The following is a 19949-nucleotide window of genomic DNA, read 5'->3' as shown; positions in this document are numbered from 1 at the left end:
TATGAGAGAAAGACCATGTTTCTTTTACCACCAGTATTATCGCCCGATGCGAGGTAGGTGGCCGAGCGTATGTAGACAGCCTGTACTGTCTGCGCAGACAGCCTATGCTGTCTGCCAGCTTAGTTCATATTTTGTGGCACTAAGGTGCTGCCCTCTCCAGGCCTGCCCAGGTCAGTGGGACGTTGGTCCCACTCTCACTCTCACTTACGCAGCGGCCAAGACTGAGTCAACAAGTCCTACTAGCTCTCTCCCTCGTGGGATGGCCTTCCCCGGCCATGGGCACATAACACACAAGCCTGTGTACCCACCACGACTTTGCAAATAAAGTAAGAAGCCTCAGAAAACGTCTATAATTGAACCCCGCTTCCAGCATTACCCTACAAGCTGGTTATATAGAGCTCACTGGGGATGTGAACTAACTGAGAGTGAAACTCACTGGGGATGTGAACTGAGAGTGGAGCTCGCTGGGGATGTGAACAGAGAGTGGAGCTCACTGGGGATGTGAGCTAACAGAGAGTGAAGCTCACTGGGGATGTGAACTAACAGACAGTGGAGCTCACTGGGGATGTGAACTAACAGAGAGTGGAGCTCACTGGGAATGTGAACTAACAGAGAGTGGAGCTCACTGGGGATGTGAGCTAACAGAGAGTGGAGCTCACTGGGGATGTGAACTAACAGACAGTGGAGCTCACTGGGGATGTGAACTAACAGAGAGTGGAGCTCACTGGGAATGTGAACTAACAGAGAGTGGAGCTCACTGGGGATGTGAACTAACAGAGAGTGGAGCTCGCTGGGGATGTGAACTAACAGAGAGTGGAGCTCACTGGGAATGTGAACTAACAGAGAGTGGAGCTCACTGGGGATGTGAACTAACAGAGAGTGGAGCTCACTGGGGATGTGACCTAACAGAGAGTGGAGCTCACCGGGGATGTGAACTAACAGAGAGTGGAGCTCACTGGGAATGTGAACTAACAGAGAGTGGAGCTCACTGGGGATGTGAACTAACAGAGAGTGGAGCTCACTGGGGATGTGAACTAACAGAGAGTGGAGCTCACTGGGGATGTGAACTAACAGAGAGTGGAGCTCACTGGGGATGTGAGCTAACAGAGAGTGGAGCTCACTGGGGATGTGAACTAACAGAGAGTGGAGCTCACTGGGAATGTGAACTAACAGAGAGTGGAGCTCACTGGGGATGTGAACTAACAGAGAGTGGAGCTCACTGGGGATGTGAACTAACAGAGAGTGGAGCTCACTGGGGATGTGAACTAACAGAGAGTGGAGCTCACTGGGGATGTGAACTAACAGAGAGTGGAGCTCACTGGGGATGTGAACTAACAGAGAGTGGAGCTCACTGGGGATGTGAGCTAACAGAGAGTGGAGCTCACTGGGGATGTGAACTAACAGAGAGTGGAGCTCACTGGGGATGTGAACTAACAAAGTGGACGAGTGACTCGCGGACACCAACGACATAATAGCAAATTAGGAACTGTGGTGACGTGTACTTAGCTCTGTGAAGACCCGTTTGTGTGCTCTCTGTGAATCTGAATCAAGATGCCCTCTCTTGAGCAGCATTACCAGCAGCTGAGAGAAGAGCTCAGAGTTGCTAAGATGGAGATACGGCGATTAACGGAGGAGAACAAGAGGATTCGTAATAATCCTCCTGTTGTGAGTCTCCAGGTTAAGAGGGGAGCTTGGTCAGTGGCCGGGAAACATTGAACCAAGCTGAGGATCAAGAAAACGGTTGGAGAGGCAGAAACAAAGAGAAACCAAAAGACTACCGTGGAAACTTCCAACTCATTCTCGGTTCTACCTGACGAATGTGAGTGTTCTACTGGGAATGCCACAACGAGCACCAAGGAAGCATTGGCAGACGTGAGTGAGACATCCCTAGAAACCCCAACGAAGACCATCGAGAACATCTTGACGAATTCCACAAGTGGTGTAATGCTACCTGATGAATGTGAGTCGACTACTCGGAGCATCAAGACGGACGACACCAAGGAAGGTAAAAACATTGTTGTTGTTGGGGATAGCCAGATTAGGTACATGGATAGGGCATTCTGCTTGAAGGATAGGAGTAGGAGACAGAGAGTGTGTTTTCCTGGGGCTGGGATGAAGGATATTGTTAGCCGTCTGGATGATATCATGAGAGGTAATGGGAGCAATCCTATTATCTGTCTCAGTGCTGGAGGCAACGATGTTGGCAGACGTAGGAGTGAGGACCTGATTAGCACTTATAGGTCAGCAATAGAGATAATTAGGAGGAAGGGTGCTAAACCTGTCATATGTGGCATTTTGCCAAGGAGAGGAGTTGGAAATGAATGGTTGTCCAGAGCAATTGGTGTCAATTGCTGGCTGGACAAATACTGTAAGGAAAATGCGGTAACATTCATTGACAACTGGGACCTCTTTTATGGCAGAAATAACATGTATACCAGGGATGGGGTTCACTTATCTAGGTGTGGGGTGGGAGCACTGGCCAATGCAGTGGAGGGAGCTGTTAGGTCTTTAAACTAGGAATAGTGGTATGGGTTTTGGCGGGAAAACAGTGAAGTCGCAGGGTAGGAGAACTAGTAATAAGCAAAACGAGGTGGATATTGGAAAGCCAGTGGCACTAATTGACAAGGACAGTAATAGGTTTAGTGGAATAACAAAAAGGAGCAGGAAGGGTAAAGAGAGAGGAGGGTCTTTAAATATATATTACACAAATAGTCGCAGTGCCAGGAATAAGATGGACGAGTTGAGACTAGTTGCTAGTGCAGGTAACATTGATGTATTTGCCTTAACTGAGACGTGGTTTAATTAAAAAAGTCGGGACATGCCTGCGGAATGTCACATTCAGGGTTTTAAATTGTTCCAAGTAGATAGAAGTGTCGGGAAGGGAGGTGGGGTGGCATTGTATGTCCGAGATCGCTTGAACTGTTGCATAAAAACGGGTATTAAGTCTGAAGTAACACATACAGAGTCTGTTTGAATAGAATTTTCAGAGGGGCATGAAAAAATAATTTTAGGTGTGATATACCGTCCCCCAAACTTAGGTAGGGACCAAGGGAAACTACTATGGGAGGAAATTGTTAGGGCCATAATGCACGATAATGTAGTAATTCTAGGAGACTTTAACTTTAGTCATATTGATTGGAATTTCTTGACTGGGAATTTAGAATCATACGACTTCTTAGAAGTAGTTGAGGATTGTTTTTTGAAGCAGTTTGTGACAGAACCTACAAGGGGTAATAACCTGCTTGACTTAGTTCTGGCAAACAATGAATCCCTTGTTAATAATTTGGAAGTTTCAGAGGAACTGGGTGCTAGCGACCACAAATCAATTACATTTAGCATTGAATGGAAGTATGATAGTAGGGATAACTCAGTAACAGTCCCAGATTTTCGCTTAGCAGATTACGATGGGCTTAGAGAACATTTGTCATCTGTTGACTGGGGTAACGAAGAGAGCTATCAATATGACAGTTTTCTTAACACTATACATGAGGCTCAAAGAACGTTTATCCCGTATAAAGAAATTAGATCAAATAGAAACGACCCAAAATGGATGAATAATAGGCTCAAATATCTACTAGGGCATAAGAAAGGAATTTATAGGCGTATCAAAAGAGGTGAGGGTCATCTTATGAATCAGTATATTGACATTAAGAGGGACATTAAAAAGGGGATAAGAAAAGCTAAAAGGGACTATGAAGTTAAAGTTGCTAGGGATTCTAAAACTAACCCAAAAAGTTTTTTCCATGTATATAGAACAAAAGTCAGAGATAAGACAGGTCCCCTTAAAAATAACTATGGGCATCTTACTGACAAAGAGAATGAAATGTGCTCGATTTTAAATAATTATTTTCTCTCGGTTTTTACACAGGAAGACACTAATAATATTCCAGTAATTAATTTTTATAGTGGGCCAGAAGAAGATAAATTATGTAACATCACAGTCACTAGTGAAATGGTTGTGAAGCAGATAGACCGACTGAAGCAAAATAAGTCACCGGGTCCTGATGAGGTTTTTTCAAGGGTTCTTAAGGAATGCAAAATGGAAGTCTGTGAACCATTAACTAATATTTTTAATTTATCTCTTCAAACAGGTGTAGTGTCTGATATGTGGAAGATGGCTAATGTAATTCCTACTTTTAAAACAGGGGACAAGTCGTTACCGTCAAATTACCGCCCAATAAGCCTGACCTCAATTGTAGGCAAATTACTAGAGTCAATTATAGCTGAGATTATAATAAGCCATCTCGATAAGCATAGCTTGATTAATGATACTCAGCATGGATTCACAAGAGGCCGGTCTTGTCTAACTAATTTATTAACTTTCTTCAGTAAAGCTTTTGAGGCTGTTTTATTTATTTATTTATTTATTTATTTATTTATTTAGTAATTTTAGCATACATACAGAAGTACAAAAAAATACAGGTAAGAGCAGCATGCCAAAGCCACTTATATGCATAGCATTACGGGCTGACCACGATAAAGAATTTGATATTATTTACTTAGATTTTAGTAAGGCTTTTGATAGAGTTCCGATCAAAAGACTGTTAAAGAAAGTAGCAGCTCATGGCATTGGGGGAAGGGTGCTCTCGTGGATCGAATCATGGCTCACAGACAGGAAGCAAAGTGTCCATAAATGGGGTTAAATCAGAGTGGGGATCTGTAACAAGCGGCGTTCCACAGGGGTCAGTCTTGGGCCCGTTGTTGTTTATAATATATATCAATGATCTTGATGAAGGAATTACTAGTGATATGAGCAAATTCGCCGATGACACAAAGATAGGTAGGATAATTGATTCAAACGTAGATGTTAGGGAATAAATAACAAAAAGGCACAATACCGTGACTGGAACGATACACAAATAACCCGCACATAAAAGACAGAAGCTTACGACGACGTTTCGGTCCGACTTGGACCATTGACAAAGTCACACTAACAGAGGAGGAGCAGGACGGCTATATATAGGCAGGAAGAGGTGGAGGTAGTAGTAGTGGTAGTAGTAGTAGTAGTAGTAGTACAAGAATTGTATATAATACGGCAGGATGAAATGACACATGCACAACACCCGGGTATCCCCACCGTAGACGTTTCGCCATCCAGCCAGCCACTGGATGGCGAAACGTCCACAACAAAGACAACCAGACGCCGCACATGTGTCTAATTTCATCAGTAGATGTAGTAGAAGAAGAAGAGGTAGTAGTAGTGGTAGTGGTAGAAGTGGGAAATAAGGAAGACGAGCCAGTCAAATACAAAGGAAGGGGAGCACTGCAAGAGAGCTAGAAACCCACAGAGGGAGAGCAAGCGCACCGAGGTGCGTGAAAGGGGAAGGGGTGAAATAAAAAAGGAACAGAAACACGAGACAGGAGAGAGAAAGACAACCCAGAGGAGAAAAGGAGAGAGGAAAGGGGAAGAGGAAAGATTTAGACAAACTCTATTCTTGGTCAGAAAAGTGGCAGATGCAGTTCAATGTAGATAAATGCAAGGTTCTGAAGCTCGGGAGTGTCCATAACCCTAGCACTTACAAGTTAAATAATGTAGAACTTAGCCATACAGATTGTGAAAAGGACTTGGGGGTTATGGTGAGCAGCAACCTTAAACCAAGACAGCAATGCCTAAGCGTACGTAATAAGGCAAATAGATTACTGGTATTTATATCAAGAAGTGTAAGCAACAGAAGTCCAGAGGTCATACTGCAGCTTTATACATCATTAGTAAGGCCTCACCTAGATTATGCAGCTCAGTTCTGGTCTCCATATTACAGAATGGACATAAATTCGTTAGAAAACATTCAGCGTAGGATGACTAAATTAATACATAGCATTAGAAATCTTCCTTATGAAGGAAGATTGAAGACTCTTAAGTTACATTCACTTGTTAGACGAAGAATGAGGGGAGACCTGATCGAAGTGTATAAGTGGAAGATAGGTATTAATAAAGGGGATATTAATAAGGTCTTGAGGATGTCTCTCCAAGAGAGAACCCGCAGTAATGGATTTAAATTAGATAAGTTTAGATTTAGAAAGGATATAGGAAAGTATTGGTTTGGAAATAGGGTAGTTGATGAGTGGAACAGTCTACCTAGTTGGGTTATTGAGGCTAGGACTTTGGGTAGTTTCAAATTTGGGTTGGATAAGTACATTAGTGGGAGGGGTTGGATTTGAGTGGGACTTTCACACCAGAGCTTATTTCTTGGGTTGGGCAAATGTTTTGTCGGTGGGATGAGTTGTAAAGGACCTGCCTAGTATGGGCCAACAGGCCTCCTGCAGTGTTCCTCCTTTCTTATGTTCTTATGTTCTTATGTATATAAACGAATTTTTGGGTATAATTTGAAATGTCCATATTAATGAAGCGCCATAAGGCAATATACCATAAAGCAGCCCCTGCCTGAAGGTTCAGCAATTGCAAGTTTATTAAAAGCTTTTCTTTGGTAGTAGACCTTAAATGGTGCAGTGGTTCCTTGGTCTATGGACTGCAACAAACATGTTGTATTGTCATTTTTACGCAGATTTGAAGAGTTTTGGGGGGAAATTTCACATTAATTTTATTTTGGCTGGTATTAAACGCAACCTGGTATTATTTAATAATTGTGACGTAGTTATATTATGTTGCCCATTGTCCATGATAGTGTGTCTCATAGTCCCTAATAAGTAAGTAAGTAAGTAATTAAGTTTATTCAGGTATACACAAATACAGTTACATAGAATTATCATACATAGCAGCATATGTGTAGAGAACCTGGGATAACCCAAAAAAGTCAGACAGAGTGACTTATTTCCATTGGGGTCCTTTTACCTTATTATTATAATATAAAGGTTATAATATTTTCTTATTATTCTATAATGAAGATAACATCTTATTATCATACTAAAAAGACTATCTACTACACCAAGGTCATTAAGACTATCTACAATACGAGGGTCATTACTAGGAATAAGGTAAAATTTACACGTATGTTACCTGGAGTTTACCTGGAGAGAGTTCCGGGGGTCAATGCCCCCGCGGCCCGGTCTGTGACCAGGCCTCCTGGTGGATCAGAGCCTGATCAACCAGGATGTTGCTGCTGGATGCACGCAAACCAACGTACGAGCCACAGCCCGGCTGATCAGGAACTGACTTTAGGTGCTTGTCCAGTGCCAGCTTGAAGACTGCCAGGGGTCTGTTGGTAATCCCCCTTATGTGTGCTGGGAGGCAGTTGAACAGTCTCGGGCCCCTGACACTTATTGTATGGTCTCTTAACGTGCTAGTGACACCCCTGCTTTTCATTGGGGGGATGGTGCATCGTCTGCCAAGTCTTTTGCTTTCGTAGTGAGTGATTTTCGTGTGCAAGTTCGGTACTAGTCCCTCTAGGATTTTCCAGGTGTATATAATCATGTATCTCTCCCTCCTGCGTTCCAGGGAATACAGGTTTAGGAACCTCAAGCGCTCCCAGTAATTGAGGTGTTTTATCTCCGTTATGCACGCCGTGAAAGTTCTCTGTACATTTTCTAGGTCGGCAATTTCACCTGCCTTGAAAGGTGCTGTTAGTGTGCAGCAATATTCCAGCCTAGATAGAACAAGTGACCTGAAGAGTGTCATCATGGGCTTGGCCTCCCTAGTTTTGAAGGTTCTCATTATCCATCCTGTCATTTTTCTAGCAGATGCGATTGATACAATGTTATGGTCCTTGAAGGTGAGATCCTCCGACATGATCACTCCCAGGTCTTTGACGTTGGTGTTTCGCTCTATTTTGTGGCCAGAATTTGTTTTGTACTCTGATGAAGATTTAATTTCCTCATGTTTACCATATCTGAGTAATTGAAATGTCTCATCGTTGAACTTCATATTGTTTTCTGCAGCCCACTGAAAGATTTGGTTGATGTCCGCCTGGAGCTTTGCAGTGTCTGCAATGGAAGACACTGTCATGCAGATTCGGGTGTCATCTGCAAAGGAAGACACGGTGCTGTGGCTGACATCCTTGTCTATGTCGGATATGAGAATGAGGAACAAGATGGGAGCGAGTACTGTGCCTTGTGGAACAGAGCTTTTCACCGTAGCTGCCTCGGACTTTACTCTGTTGACGACTACTCTCTGTGTTCTGTTAGTGAGGAAATTATAGATCCATCGACCGACTTTTCCTGTTATTCCTTTAGCACGCATTTTGTGCGCTATTACGCCATGGTCACACTTGTCGAAGGCTTTTGCAAAGTCTGTATATATTACATCCGCATTCTTTTTATCTTCTAGTGCATTTAGGACCTTGTCATAGTGATCCAATAGTTGAGACAGACAGGAGCGACCTGTTCTAAACCCATGTTGCCCTGGGTTGTGTAACTGATGGGTTTCTAGATGGGTGGTGATCTTGCTTCTTAGGACCCTTTCAAAGATTTTTATGATATGGGATGTTAGTGCTATTGGTCTGTAGTTCTTTGCTGTTGCTTTACTGCCCCCTTTGTGGAGTGGGGCTATGTCTGTTGTTTTTAGTAACTGTGGGACGACCCCCGTGTCCATGCTCCCTCTCCATAGGATGGAAAAGGCTCGTGGTAGGGGCTTCTTGCAGTTCTTGATGAACACAGAGTTCCATGAGTATGGCCCTGGGGCAGAGTGCATGGGCATGTCATTTATCGCTTGTTCGAAGTCATTTGGGGTCAGGATAACATCGGATAGGCTTGTGTTAATCAAATTTTGTGGCTCTCTCATAAAAAATTCATTTTGATCTTCGACTCTCAGTCTGGTTAGCGGCTTGCTAAAAACTGAGTCATATTGGGACTTGAGTAGCTCACTCATTTCCTTGCTGTCATCTGTGTAGGACCCATCTTGTTTAAGTAGGGGCCCAATACTGGACTTTGTTCTCGATTTTGATTTGGCATAGGAGAAGAAATACTTTGGGTTTCTTTCGATTTCATTTATGGCTTTTAGTTCTTCCCGCGATTCCTGACTCCTAAAGGATTCTTTTAGCTTAAGTTCGATGCTTGCTATTTCTCTGACCAGTGTCTCCCTACGCATTTCAGATATATTGACCTCTTTTAGCCGCTCTGTTATTCTTTTCCGTCGCCTGTAAAGGGAGCGCCTGTCTCTTTCTATTTTACATCTACTCCTCCTTTTTCTTAGAGGAATAAGCCTTGTGCATACATCGAGTGCCACCGAGTTAATCTGTTCTAGGCATAAGTTGGGGTCTGTGTTGCTTAGTATATCTTCCAAGCTTATATCGGTTAGGACTTGGTTTACTTGGTCCTACTTTATGTTTTTGTTATTGAAGTTGAATTTGGTGAATGCTCCCTCGTGACTAATTTCATTATGTCGGTCTGGGGCTCCGCGCATACATGTCTGAACATCAATTATGTTGTGATCTGAGTATATTGTTTTTGATATGGTGACATTTCTTATCAGATCATCATTGTTAGTGAAGATGAGGTCTAGTGTATTCTCCAGTCTAGTAGGCTCTATTATTTGCTGGTTTAAATTGAATTTTGTGCAGAGATTTAAAAGCTCGCGTGAGTGTGAGTTTTCATCAGAGCTGCCTCCTGGTGTTATTACTACAACAATATTAGCAACAATGTTAGCTAAAAAATAGAAAATCATTCCCCTCCCTTTCTGTAGCTACATTCGTCAGACACCTTTTGGCACTCTTCTTGAACTGGTTCATGTTATGACTGGCTTTGACATGTGCGGGTAGTCTGTTCCATTCCTTTATTGCTGTACAATAAAAGGTGTTTGAAGCCTGGCCAATGACTGTGGGTACTACAAAGTTGTGTTTTCTCCCCCTAGTACTATGATTGCTTTGGTTCCCAACCTTGACAAAATTGACAGGAAGATATTCTGGACACTGTTTGTGAGCAATTTTATAAACATGATTTAGCTGTAATTCATCCTGGCCTACATGTTCTTTTGGTCCCAGCCCCAGGATGAATCTTACGATTTTGTTCTGGGTGATTTGCAGTCTGTCTTTCAGTTTTTTTGTCAAGGCAGAGTACCATAAAGAGCAAGCGTAATCCATACGGCATTGTATAAGGGCTAGACATAGGGTCCTGCGAGCCTCAGTAGGTAGACACTGTGCTTGTCTAAACAGGAACTTCAGTCTGGCATTCGCTTTCTTTACTGCACTGTTCCCTATCAATTCTCCTGACATGCATGGGTCAAAGGGGATTCCCAGATATTTTACTGATGAAACCAAAGTGATGGGCTCCCCATTACACTGGACATTAAAATTATTTACTCTTCTCAGTTTATGTTTCGTGCCAAAGAGAATGGCTTCAGTTTTCCCGAGGTGTAATGATAGTTTGTTGTCTACTAACCATTTGCTGCAGGACTCCAGTTCCAGTGTTAAAACATTAGCTATATCTTGTGGGTCTTTACCTGACACTAACAGAGCACTGTCATCTGCATACAGTAGGAGTTTTCACTTGACACTGATAGGCATGTCATTGACATAACATAAGAATAGTAAGGGACCCAGAATACTACCTTGGGGAACTCCACATGTTATCGGCAGGGGTTCTGATTCCGTTTTGTTGATTTTGACAATTTGTCTCCTGTTGCTAAGGTAGGACTTAAACCAGTCTACAGAACCTATACCGATAGCTTGAAGTTTGGTACATAATATATTGTGGTTGACAGTATCGAAGGCCTTTTGCAGGTCTAAGGTTACCATACCTATGAGGTTCCCCTTTGACATTTCAGTTCTCAGGTAATCCATCAGATTAATTAAGGAGGTGTCGGTTGAGTAAGATCTTCTAAAGCCCGATTGATAGCTATGGAGAATGTTGTTGTCATTAAGGTACTTAACTACTTGAGAGTACACCGCCCTCTCTAGAATTTTGGATATTATACTGAGTATACTAACAGGCCTATAGTTGCTTACATCAGACCTACTATTTTTCTTGAAGATAGGAGTAACTCTGGCCTCCTTGAACCCCTCCGGTATGGTATTAGTGGTGATTGATAGATTTATTATGTGAGCAATAGGGATTGACAGTTCAGAAGCACCATCTTTTAGGAACTTAGACGGGATGTTATCAGGGCCTGTGCTCTTAGTTGGGTTTAACCTGCTTAGTTCTTTTTGAATAAAGACATGAGATACACTTACTAGTTGACAACTGTTTGGGGTTACCCCTTTATTGGTATAGTATGTTTGAAACTTATCAGAGTCTGTGTTAAAGGTATTTGATGCAGCTGGTAGTTTACTTACTAGTGTTGATGCAACAAATGTGTAGTAGGAATTAAAGCAATTTGCCACCTCAGATGTTTCGTGGCATACCTTATTATCGATAGTGAGTACTATGTTAGACATATATACTGGCTTATAGCTATACCCCAACTGTTTTAGTTGTTGCCAGAGCTTTCTGGGGTTATGCTTATACTCTTCAATTTTTGTGCAATAGTTCTTTGCCTTTGCTCCTTTTATAAGTCTCTGTACTCTGTTCCTCACCCTTTGGAATTCATTTAGTACTGCAATATCCTGTCTGTTTGCTTTAAATCTTTTTAGCAGCTGGTCTCTGAATTTCATATTATTTAATATCTCAGTAGTCATGCAGGGTTCAGTTCTTCGTTTAATCCTAACCTCTTTAACTGGTGCAATATTATCAAGGATGGTAGTGAACATTGTTTTGAATTTTTCCCAGGCATCGTTTACGTCCGTGCAACTTGTTATCTCTGTCCAGTCACAATTGTGTAGCCTATTTACCAGTGTTTCTTTACTGTAGTTTCTAGTTGACCTCATTTTTATTGTCCTGTGTTGGCCTATCCTCTCCCTAGTGATTTTCCTGATGCAGTAAATGATGAAATGATCACAAAGACATGTGGTAATGACGCCTGACTGACTAATGTTCTCAGAGTGGTTACAAAGTATGTGGTCAATTAGGGTGGCTGAGAACTGTGTGATCCGGGTTGGTGTATTAATTAGTTGAGAGTAACTATTTAAACCTAGAATTTGCTTATACCTTTTACATAGCCCGTTATTTTGCTGCTGAAAACAGATATTGAAGTCGCCCAGTATTATTGTTTCGCAATTGTTTTCAAGTCCGGACAATACTCTGGAAAAGTCTTCTAAGAACTGGTCCTGGGTGGGAGGGTGGTAACTAGTTCCTACTAAGATGAGTTTGGTCTTGGGTAGCAGCCCTTCAAACCATAGAATCTCCAGTTTAACGTTATTTAAATCAGGTCTTTCAATTCAATTCAATTCAAAGTTTATTCTCTATAAGGATTACAATGTTGAATTTACAGAATTTGGTTATTGTGTGGTTTACATGTAGTTAAATAATGATTACAGAGTGTACCACTAGAACGCCTAGCATGGCTAGGCATGTCGGGCAAACTTAGTTTAATTCTTTATTTTAAAATATTAAAAATTGTGAGGTAAGTTGGTATTATGGCTAAGTGACTAAATACTAGTTTGTGAGTTTAGCAATGTGAATGCTTTTGTTTTGGCACAGTACATAGTTTCAGTATTGGAGTATCATAGGATTCATTATTTTAAGATTGAGATTAATATTTCTGTTTATGGTCAAATGGGTGAGTGAGTGTAAGTGTGAACCACTAGGTGGTATTCGTGTAGTTAGTTGATGGGGTGTATCAGGGAGATAAGATGTTTTCTAATGGTAGTCTTAAAGGTGATGAATGTGTCTGCAGCTCTAGAGTTCTCAGGTAGAGTGTTCCAGATTTTAGGGCCTTTGACATACATTGAATTTTTGTAAAGGTTTAGTCGGACACGGGGAATGTCGTAGAGATGTTTGTGTCTGGTGTTATGCCTGTGGGTTCTGTCACAACTATCAAGAAAGCATTTTAGGTCAAGGTTGATATTGGAGTTTAAGGTCCTGTAGATGTAGATTGCACAGTAGTAAGTGTGGATGTACTGAACAGTGAGTAAGTTTAGATCTATGAAGAGTGGGGGGGGGTGTTCCCAGGGATGGGATTTAGTGGTTATTCTTACTGCAGATTTTTGTTGGGTTATTATTGGCTTTAGGTGTGTTGCTGCAGTTGATCCCCAAGCACAAATAGCATAGGTGAGGTATGGATAAATAAGTGAGTGGTATAGTGTGAGAAGGGCATTTTGCGGCACGTAGTATCGTATCTTGGAGAGGATACCCACCGTTTTGGATACTTTTTTGGTTATGCATTGGATATGGGTGCTGAAATTCAGGTTGTTGTCAAGGTATAGGCCTAGGAATTTGCCCTCATTATGTCTGGTAATTAGAGTGTTGTCGATCTTAATGTTAATTTGTGCATCTACTGCTCTGCTACCAAACATAATATAGTAGGTTTTGCCAGTGTTAAGCGTAAGTTTATTGGCTGTCATCCAAGTCGATATTTTGATCAGCTCCTCGTTAACAATGGTGTTGAGGGTGGAAAGATTAGGGTGAGAGATGACATAAGTCGTGTCGTCAGCAAAGAGAATGGGTTTCAGGTGTTGGGATACGTTTGGAAGATCATTGATGTATATGAGGAAGAGCAGGGGACCAAGGACACTTCCCTGCGGAACTCCAGTATCAAGTGGCCGTGTTGTTGATGCTGTGTCTTTAATGGTGGTATACTGATACCTATTAGTAAGGTAAGATTTGAAATAAGCAAGCTCATGGCCTCTTATACCGTAATGGTCAAGTTTGTGGAGTAGGATGTCGTGGTCTACTGTGTCAAAAGCTTTTCTTAGGTCAATAAAAATTCCTAGTGGATATTCCTTATTTTCCAATGCTGTGTAAAGCAGATGTAGCATTTTTATGAATGCATCATTAGTGCTTTTATTTTTCCTGAATCCAAATTGGCAGGGGTTGAGTATGTTTTGTGCTGTTATAAATGAATATAGTCTCCTGTGCACGAGTTTCTCAAAGATTTTGGATAGCAATGGTAAGTTTGATATTGGCCTATAGTTGTTTAAGTCTGTATTGTCACCACCTTTATGAATTGGTGTAACCCTTGCCATCTTGAGTAGTTTCGGGAAGGTGCTAGTTTCTAGTGACTTGTTAAAAAGTAATAAAATAGCATGCGAGAGGATATGGGCCGCTCACTTGTACAGTAATGGTGGGACATGAGACAGATTCCCTGAGTTATTTTTAAGTGACTTTATAATCTCGGTGACTTCCGAGGGCTCAGTTGGTGCAAGATAGAAGGAATTTGGGAAATTCCCATCTAGGTAGTCCCCGGCATGGGCATTGGTATGTGGGATTTCATTGGCGAGATTAGATCCTATGGTTGAGAAGAAGTCGTTTATCTTGTTAGCTGTGTCAGTGGGATGTAGTGGTGTTTCACTAGGTTTAGTTAGGACAATATTCTTGTTTTTTTTTCAGTTTGTGGGTCCCTAGAATCTGAGAGAGTGTTTTCCAGGTCTTTTTTATATCTCCTCTAGTGTCTGTGAATCTACTGGAGTAGTATAGTTGTTTGGCTTTCTTTATTACTTTGGTGAGAACTGATGAATAGTGTTTAAGAATATCTTTGTGAATTAAGCCCTGTCTATATTGCTTTTCATATTGGTGTTTTTTGTCAATGGATTTCAGAATGGTGCTGGTTAGCCATGGGCAACCAAGCCGTTTGTTTGTGATCCGTTTCGTTTTTATAGGACAATGTTTGTTGTATAGCCTAAGTAATTTGTTAAGAAAAATGTCTGTCCAGTCATCAATATACCATTGGCCTTGGAGAATTCTGTAGGCCAGTCAACAGTCTCTAGGGCAGCTGTGAACTTCATTATTGAGGCCTCGTCATGGAGTCTAAATGAGACTTTGTTGTATTCAAGTGGTGGTTTACTAATGTTTGTCAGGAGGAAGGTAGGGTAGTAGTCTGTAGTGCTATCTGTGATTATCCCTGATTTAAGGGGGGCTAGTATATTGGTCCATATGCGATCTATTATGGTTGCACTTGTCTCAGTGAGCCTGGTTGGTTTAGTTATTGTTGGTATGAGAAGTGTGTTGTTCATATTGTTGATGAAATCAGTTACAGGCTGATCATCTAGTAAGCCAAGGCTGATGTTGAAGTCTCCAGCTAAGAGAAGGTGGTGCTTATTCATTTGTCTGTTTGTTATTAGTGACTTTAATTTCTCACTGAAATTTGGGATGTTTGTGTGAGGTATCCGGTAAATGGCACCGATTGTTATAGGTGTCTTAAGGTGTTTTACAGTAAAATTAGCAAAAATGTACTCCCCATATTCATCACTAAAGCAAGTGGTGTTAATACAAGATAATTGGTTAGAGTAATAGATTGCAATACCACCCCCAACTTGGTTTGGTCTGCAGTTGTGAATTGCTGTGTATCCTGGTAGAGGGTAGATATCTATTGTGTCCTGCTTAAGCCAGGTCTCAGTAAGAATAATGCAGGAGAAGGGTGTCTTTAGTGATTCAAGGAGTGCCAGGAGGTCATCATAGTGTTTGCTTAAGGACCTGATGTTGTAGTTAAGTATTGATAGACTTGTAGCATTGTTTAGGATAGTGCTGGCTTGTGATGCTGTGTAATAAAGGCAGTTACTTTCAAATAGGTTTTGATTGGGTGTCAGATTATGGAGGTTTAGATCAGGGTCAACGTGATCAACCATCTTCTAGGTTTAAATTATGGTTATTTATATCCTGAGTTGTGTTGCGTTCTAGTACTGATATCTGTAGTGGTGGGAAGTTTGGATAAGTATATAGCTAGAATATTTTGGTCATATAGAGTATAGTCACTACTACACATAATGAAGTTGATGTTGTCTGTGTTGAGCTGGAATGGGTTGTAAGCTAAGTCATTTCTAATGTAGGCACATACTCCACCACCCTTTCTGTTCCTATCTAAGTGTTTTATATTGTAACCTTCTATTTTGACCTCGTCGTCAGTCACTGTATCATCCAACCAGGATTCAGAGATGGTTATAACTGCCGCCCTAATTTTGTTAGCTAGAATCCTAATCTCTGCCAATTTAGGAAGAAGTGATCTTGCGTTGACATGAATAAAGTGAAGGCCTGTTTTCATAAAACAATTATAATCATCAATATATGGCAATGGGTTATATGTATTAAAATTAGGTAAATCAATGTCATCATTGCTAAAGGGTAACTGTGTCAAAGTGCATTTGTTACACACAAAATGAATTCTGGCACCGTTGCTATAATTGTACATACATCCATCACGCACCCACCCTTTACACATTTTACATAAGGTGCCTTTTCTGTTTTTCATGCGTACTTTAGTACATTGTATGCACCTGTTTGGTAGTGTTTGAGATAATAATGGCTGTATTGTCTCACATTGACCTATGTATGCATTACATATGGAGTTAAGGTTATCATTCCTAGCTACTAGACCGTCATTATCACCGTCATTTATCTGTCTGTTTTGCCTCTGCACAATAGTTTGAGGTCTTGGATTAATTTGGATAAGACCACTTAAGAGCGCTTCAATAAGAGCTGTGTGCCACTGTTTTTGTTTGGGTATGCGGTGTTGCCATGCCTTGCGGCGATAGTGACATTTACTTTTCTGGTAGGATGGCAACTGTTGGGCTTTTACTGTCCAGGGCGCTGTTACTCCATTCGCCTTTTCCAGCCCCCATGACTGATCTCTTTCTTCATGGAATTGAAGAAGAAAGATAAATATAATTATGGCAGCCTATACCTCCCTAATGCCTGCCATTTTCACTCTTCGCTCTTTTACTCATATACAGTAATATTTATTTCTCTTTTCCAGTCACCTAGTACACCCTAGTATCTGCTTTAGCAATCACCACTGAATTACTAGTAAATTTTCTTCTTCAAAACCCTCTTCACTGCTCACTTTTCCCTTAACTTCACAAACCCCTTTCAGTTAACCCCTTATTACACACTCCCCTTCCTGCCTCACTTCACAGTCCGGCTTCACCTATTAACTTCTAACTCCTTTCCATTCTGGTAGACCAGAAAGATTTAATCAATGGTTTTATCCTTCCAAAATCCCCTCAATTCCATTTATCGGGGGTTGTGTGGTGTTGTTGACTGCCTGACCTGGTCTGCTGACTCAGCCATTTTTAAAACACTGAGGGAAGTAAACGCCACCTACAACCTGACTTTCCTTGAGTTTATAGATATATTTGGCGTTTTCTGCTATAATTCTCTCACTGTACACTGGTCAGCTGAATATAGGCCAGCTACTAAAACATTAATCTTGACTGTTTAACTATTCACTTCTTTCCCACGACTGTCACTGAGGGATAACCGTCCTATAACCTTGGAGTTTTGTACTGTTGATTTGACGATGTCTCCTGTGTTTCCCTCTCGTTAGCCCTGGTACAGGTGATATGATGGTGGTACAGATATGATGCTACTGTCAACAGATGAACGTCAGTAAAGATGAGAACTTCACTTCGCTAGTTGTACGTCTGGCAGTAGCTGCTAAGTCACAAAGTGTCTTATGATCCATAATAGGACTGCATGGACATGGTGGACTGCATGCGTCTCATGCAGCCATTTAAGGACATTTACTCCCTTTAAAATTCTGTAACCCCAGATATCCCGCTTCATTATCTTACATGTATACCTTATCCTGCTTGTAACCTCATGTCCACCTCTTTATTGTAGTTCACATACTCTCCATCCTTCTTGTAAACCCAAGTTTTGCGCCTTATTACAGTACATGTATTCCTCATCCCGCTAGTAATGCGAGGTTTACTGTCTCTCTGCAGCACGAGGACGGGGTGTCGTTCACGGGTCTGAGGAGACTTCTGGAGTATGAGGTGACCAACTTCAACATGACACAGCTCCAAAATCCGCTAATGTCCAGCCAGAGGGTAAGTAAGAAGGGGACATTTCTTGTCACCCTCTTGCTCTGATTCAAATCACATACCTCTACTCTTTCACTGAACTCCATATTCGCTCTCTTCCTTCAGGTTTGCTCACTAGGACTATGGGGAATGAAGATGTTGCAGTTGAATATTCAGTAACCTTTTTGTTCAGCATCTCCTCTATCATACTCCTAATTATCTCTTTAGCTTGCTTAGAGTGTCTATACAATGGCGTCCTGATGGGGTCATTATCAGTCATGGATATCTGGGCATGAGGATCATGGATTTTCCCCAGCTTGGATTCATCTAAAATGAGCAGTTGATCAAACGACAGCAATAAATCCTTTAATTTTGTCTATTTCTTACTATTAAGTGGATCTAACCTTAATTCTTGTAACATTGATAACTAACTCTCTCTCTCTCTCTCTCTCTCTCTCTCTCTCTCTCTCTCTCTCTCTCTCTCTCTCTCTCTCTCTCTCTCTCTCTCTCTCTCTCTCTCTCTCTCTCTCTCTCTCACTCTCTCTCTCTCTCTCTCTCTCTCTCTCTCTCTCTCTCTCTCTCTCTCTCTCTCTCTCTCTCTCTCTCTCTCTCTCTCTCTCTCTCTCTCTCTCCATGTTTGAGTAACAGGCATCTGGTCACTGAGGTAACATTTTCAATAATATGTGGAGTATACTAGCGACTTGGGTTACATATCGTACAGTCTACAATATCACCTTTTTGACAAGTACGATTCTGTTCCTCAGTTGCATTCTTATAAGTTTTATAATGAGTAGGACACAGCTTAACATTAACATCTATATAAGCCAGCGGAAAGTATTTTTCCTCGTATCTTAACCTTCGTCACTGTCATCCAGTGACAGTGAGCAACAATAGTTCCGGGTTTAATTTTTAATCTTTTGTTGCTCATATTCCTAAGGGGTAGGAACACTCCACCTTCATCATCAGACATACATACCACAGCGGGTTCACTTAAAACTTTCTTTTCACCTTTAAATGTCCAAAGTTTTCAAATAAATATAGGGTTCGTGGTTTCAAATTTCACACTGACAAATGTATGGTTCAATTTCTAAAGTTTTTCAAATCTGGACATAGTTTATCTGTTTTTCTCTCTCTTACTCTTAATCATTTGCATTTTGGTCAGTTTCTTGGCAATAGTATAATTCTTTAAAGGATATTCCTGCGTTTCCCACTGAATGTTATCCTGCTTGGTATTCCACACAATTGATGCTCTGGCTGTCAGATCTGCACCTAACAGAACATCTACATCCATGTTAAATAGAAGGACACAAGTGCAACTTATGTGACATTTTATTGTGGCCCCCCATACCATCCATCATTAAGTGGTCTGGCAGAGAGGGCAGAACAATGAAGGAAGGTTTAACAAATTTACAAAGGGTCTCTCAATACCAGCTTATGTAGGTTCTCTTATAACCATATGAAAATTGTTCATTCCTCTACTGGAAAGACAACAGCAGAAATTATGTTTAACAGCCATGTTAGGGAAGACAAGTCATTGTTTAACATGCCTGCTGGAGAGAAGTAATTTGAAGATTATGTTGTGTATACCAGAAATTTTGGGAAATGTGACCCTTGGGTAGAAGAGAACATTGTGGAGGTATTTTGGATTAACAGTTATAAAGTGCAAATTAAAGGCTTTGGTAATATGATATGGAAAAGGCAAACAGATCAACTCATGCCACGGTTCAGAAGTGATGAAGAACAAACACTGACTCCAACAGTACCAGAAGCTGTAAGGAATTGGTTGGTAATTCCTGGTTAGTATGGGAACAGGGTACCTTTATGGTCAGAGGAACTGCCCACAATAAGCAGTGATAATAAACTGAAGGATCAGGTCAGGAAGAAACTCCTGGAAGGTTTGATGAAGACATCAGTGTGAGAGGAGAGGTTGCAACTCAGGACAGTGCCAACACTCCATATCTCAGACGTTCCAGAAGAGTAGTCAAACCTCCAGACAGGTTGGATTTAAAAGTAGCTTTGGATGATGAGTTAATCTTTATATTGTAATATTACAACTTTTTTTGATGATGTAATTAGAAATGGAGGGATGTAAAGTGTTGGGAGCAGTGAGAGAATTAAATACTCTTTGTTATGTTCAATCATCTATTGTTGTTGTGGTGTTGATAGTGGTTGTTGACCGGGACTTTGGAGAAAGTACAGTTGTTATTGTTACTCTGGCTTCCATTATACCCTACAACTATAACAGTAACATTGTCGTATAGTTGATGGTTCAATAATGGCTTTGTATAA

General features: G+C 41.2%; 1 protein-coding gene across 1 annotated transcript in view; it reads left to right on the top strand.

Annotated features, from left to right (window-relative positions):
* LOC128706291 (uncharacterized) overlaps positions 1-19949 on the top strand; it is a 91539-nt gene that overhangs the window by 56200 nt on the left and 15390 nt on the right. Inside the window, exon 7 of the mRNA XM_070099467.1 lies at positions 17583-17687. Coding sequence (XP_069955568.1) covers positions 17583-17687 — 105 coding nt within the window. The remainder of the gene's footprint in view (positions 1-17582; positions 17688-19949) is intronic.

This window comes from Cherax quadricarinatus, chromosome 67, assembly GCF_038502225.1.
Source record: "Cherax quadricarinatus isolate ZL_2023a chromosome 67, ASM3850222v1, whole genome shotgun sequence".
Taxonomy (NCBI): Eukaryota; Metazoa; Arthropoda; class Malacostraca; order Decapoda; family Parastacidae; genus Cherax; species Cherax quadricarinatus.
This window is presented reverse-complemented; position numbering and strand designations above follow the sequence as displayed.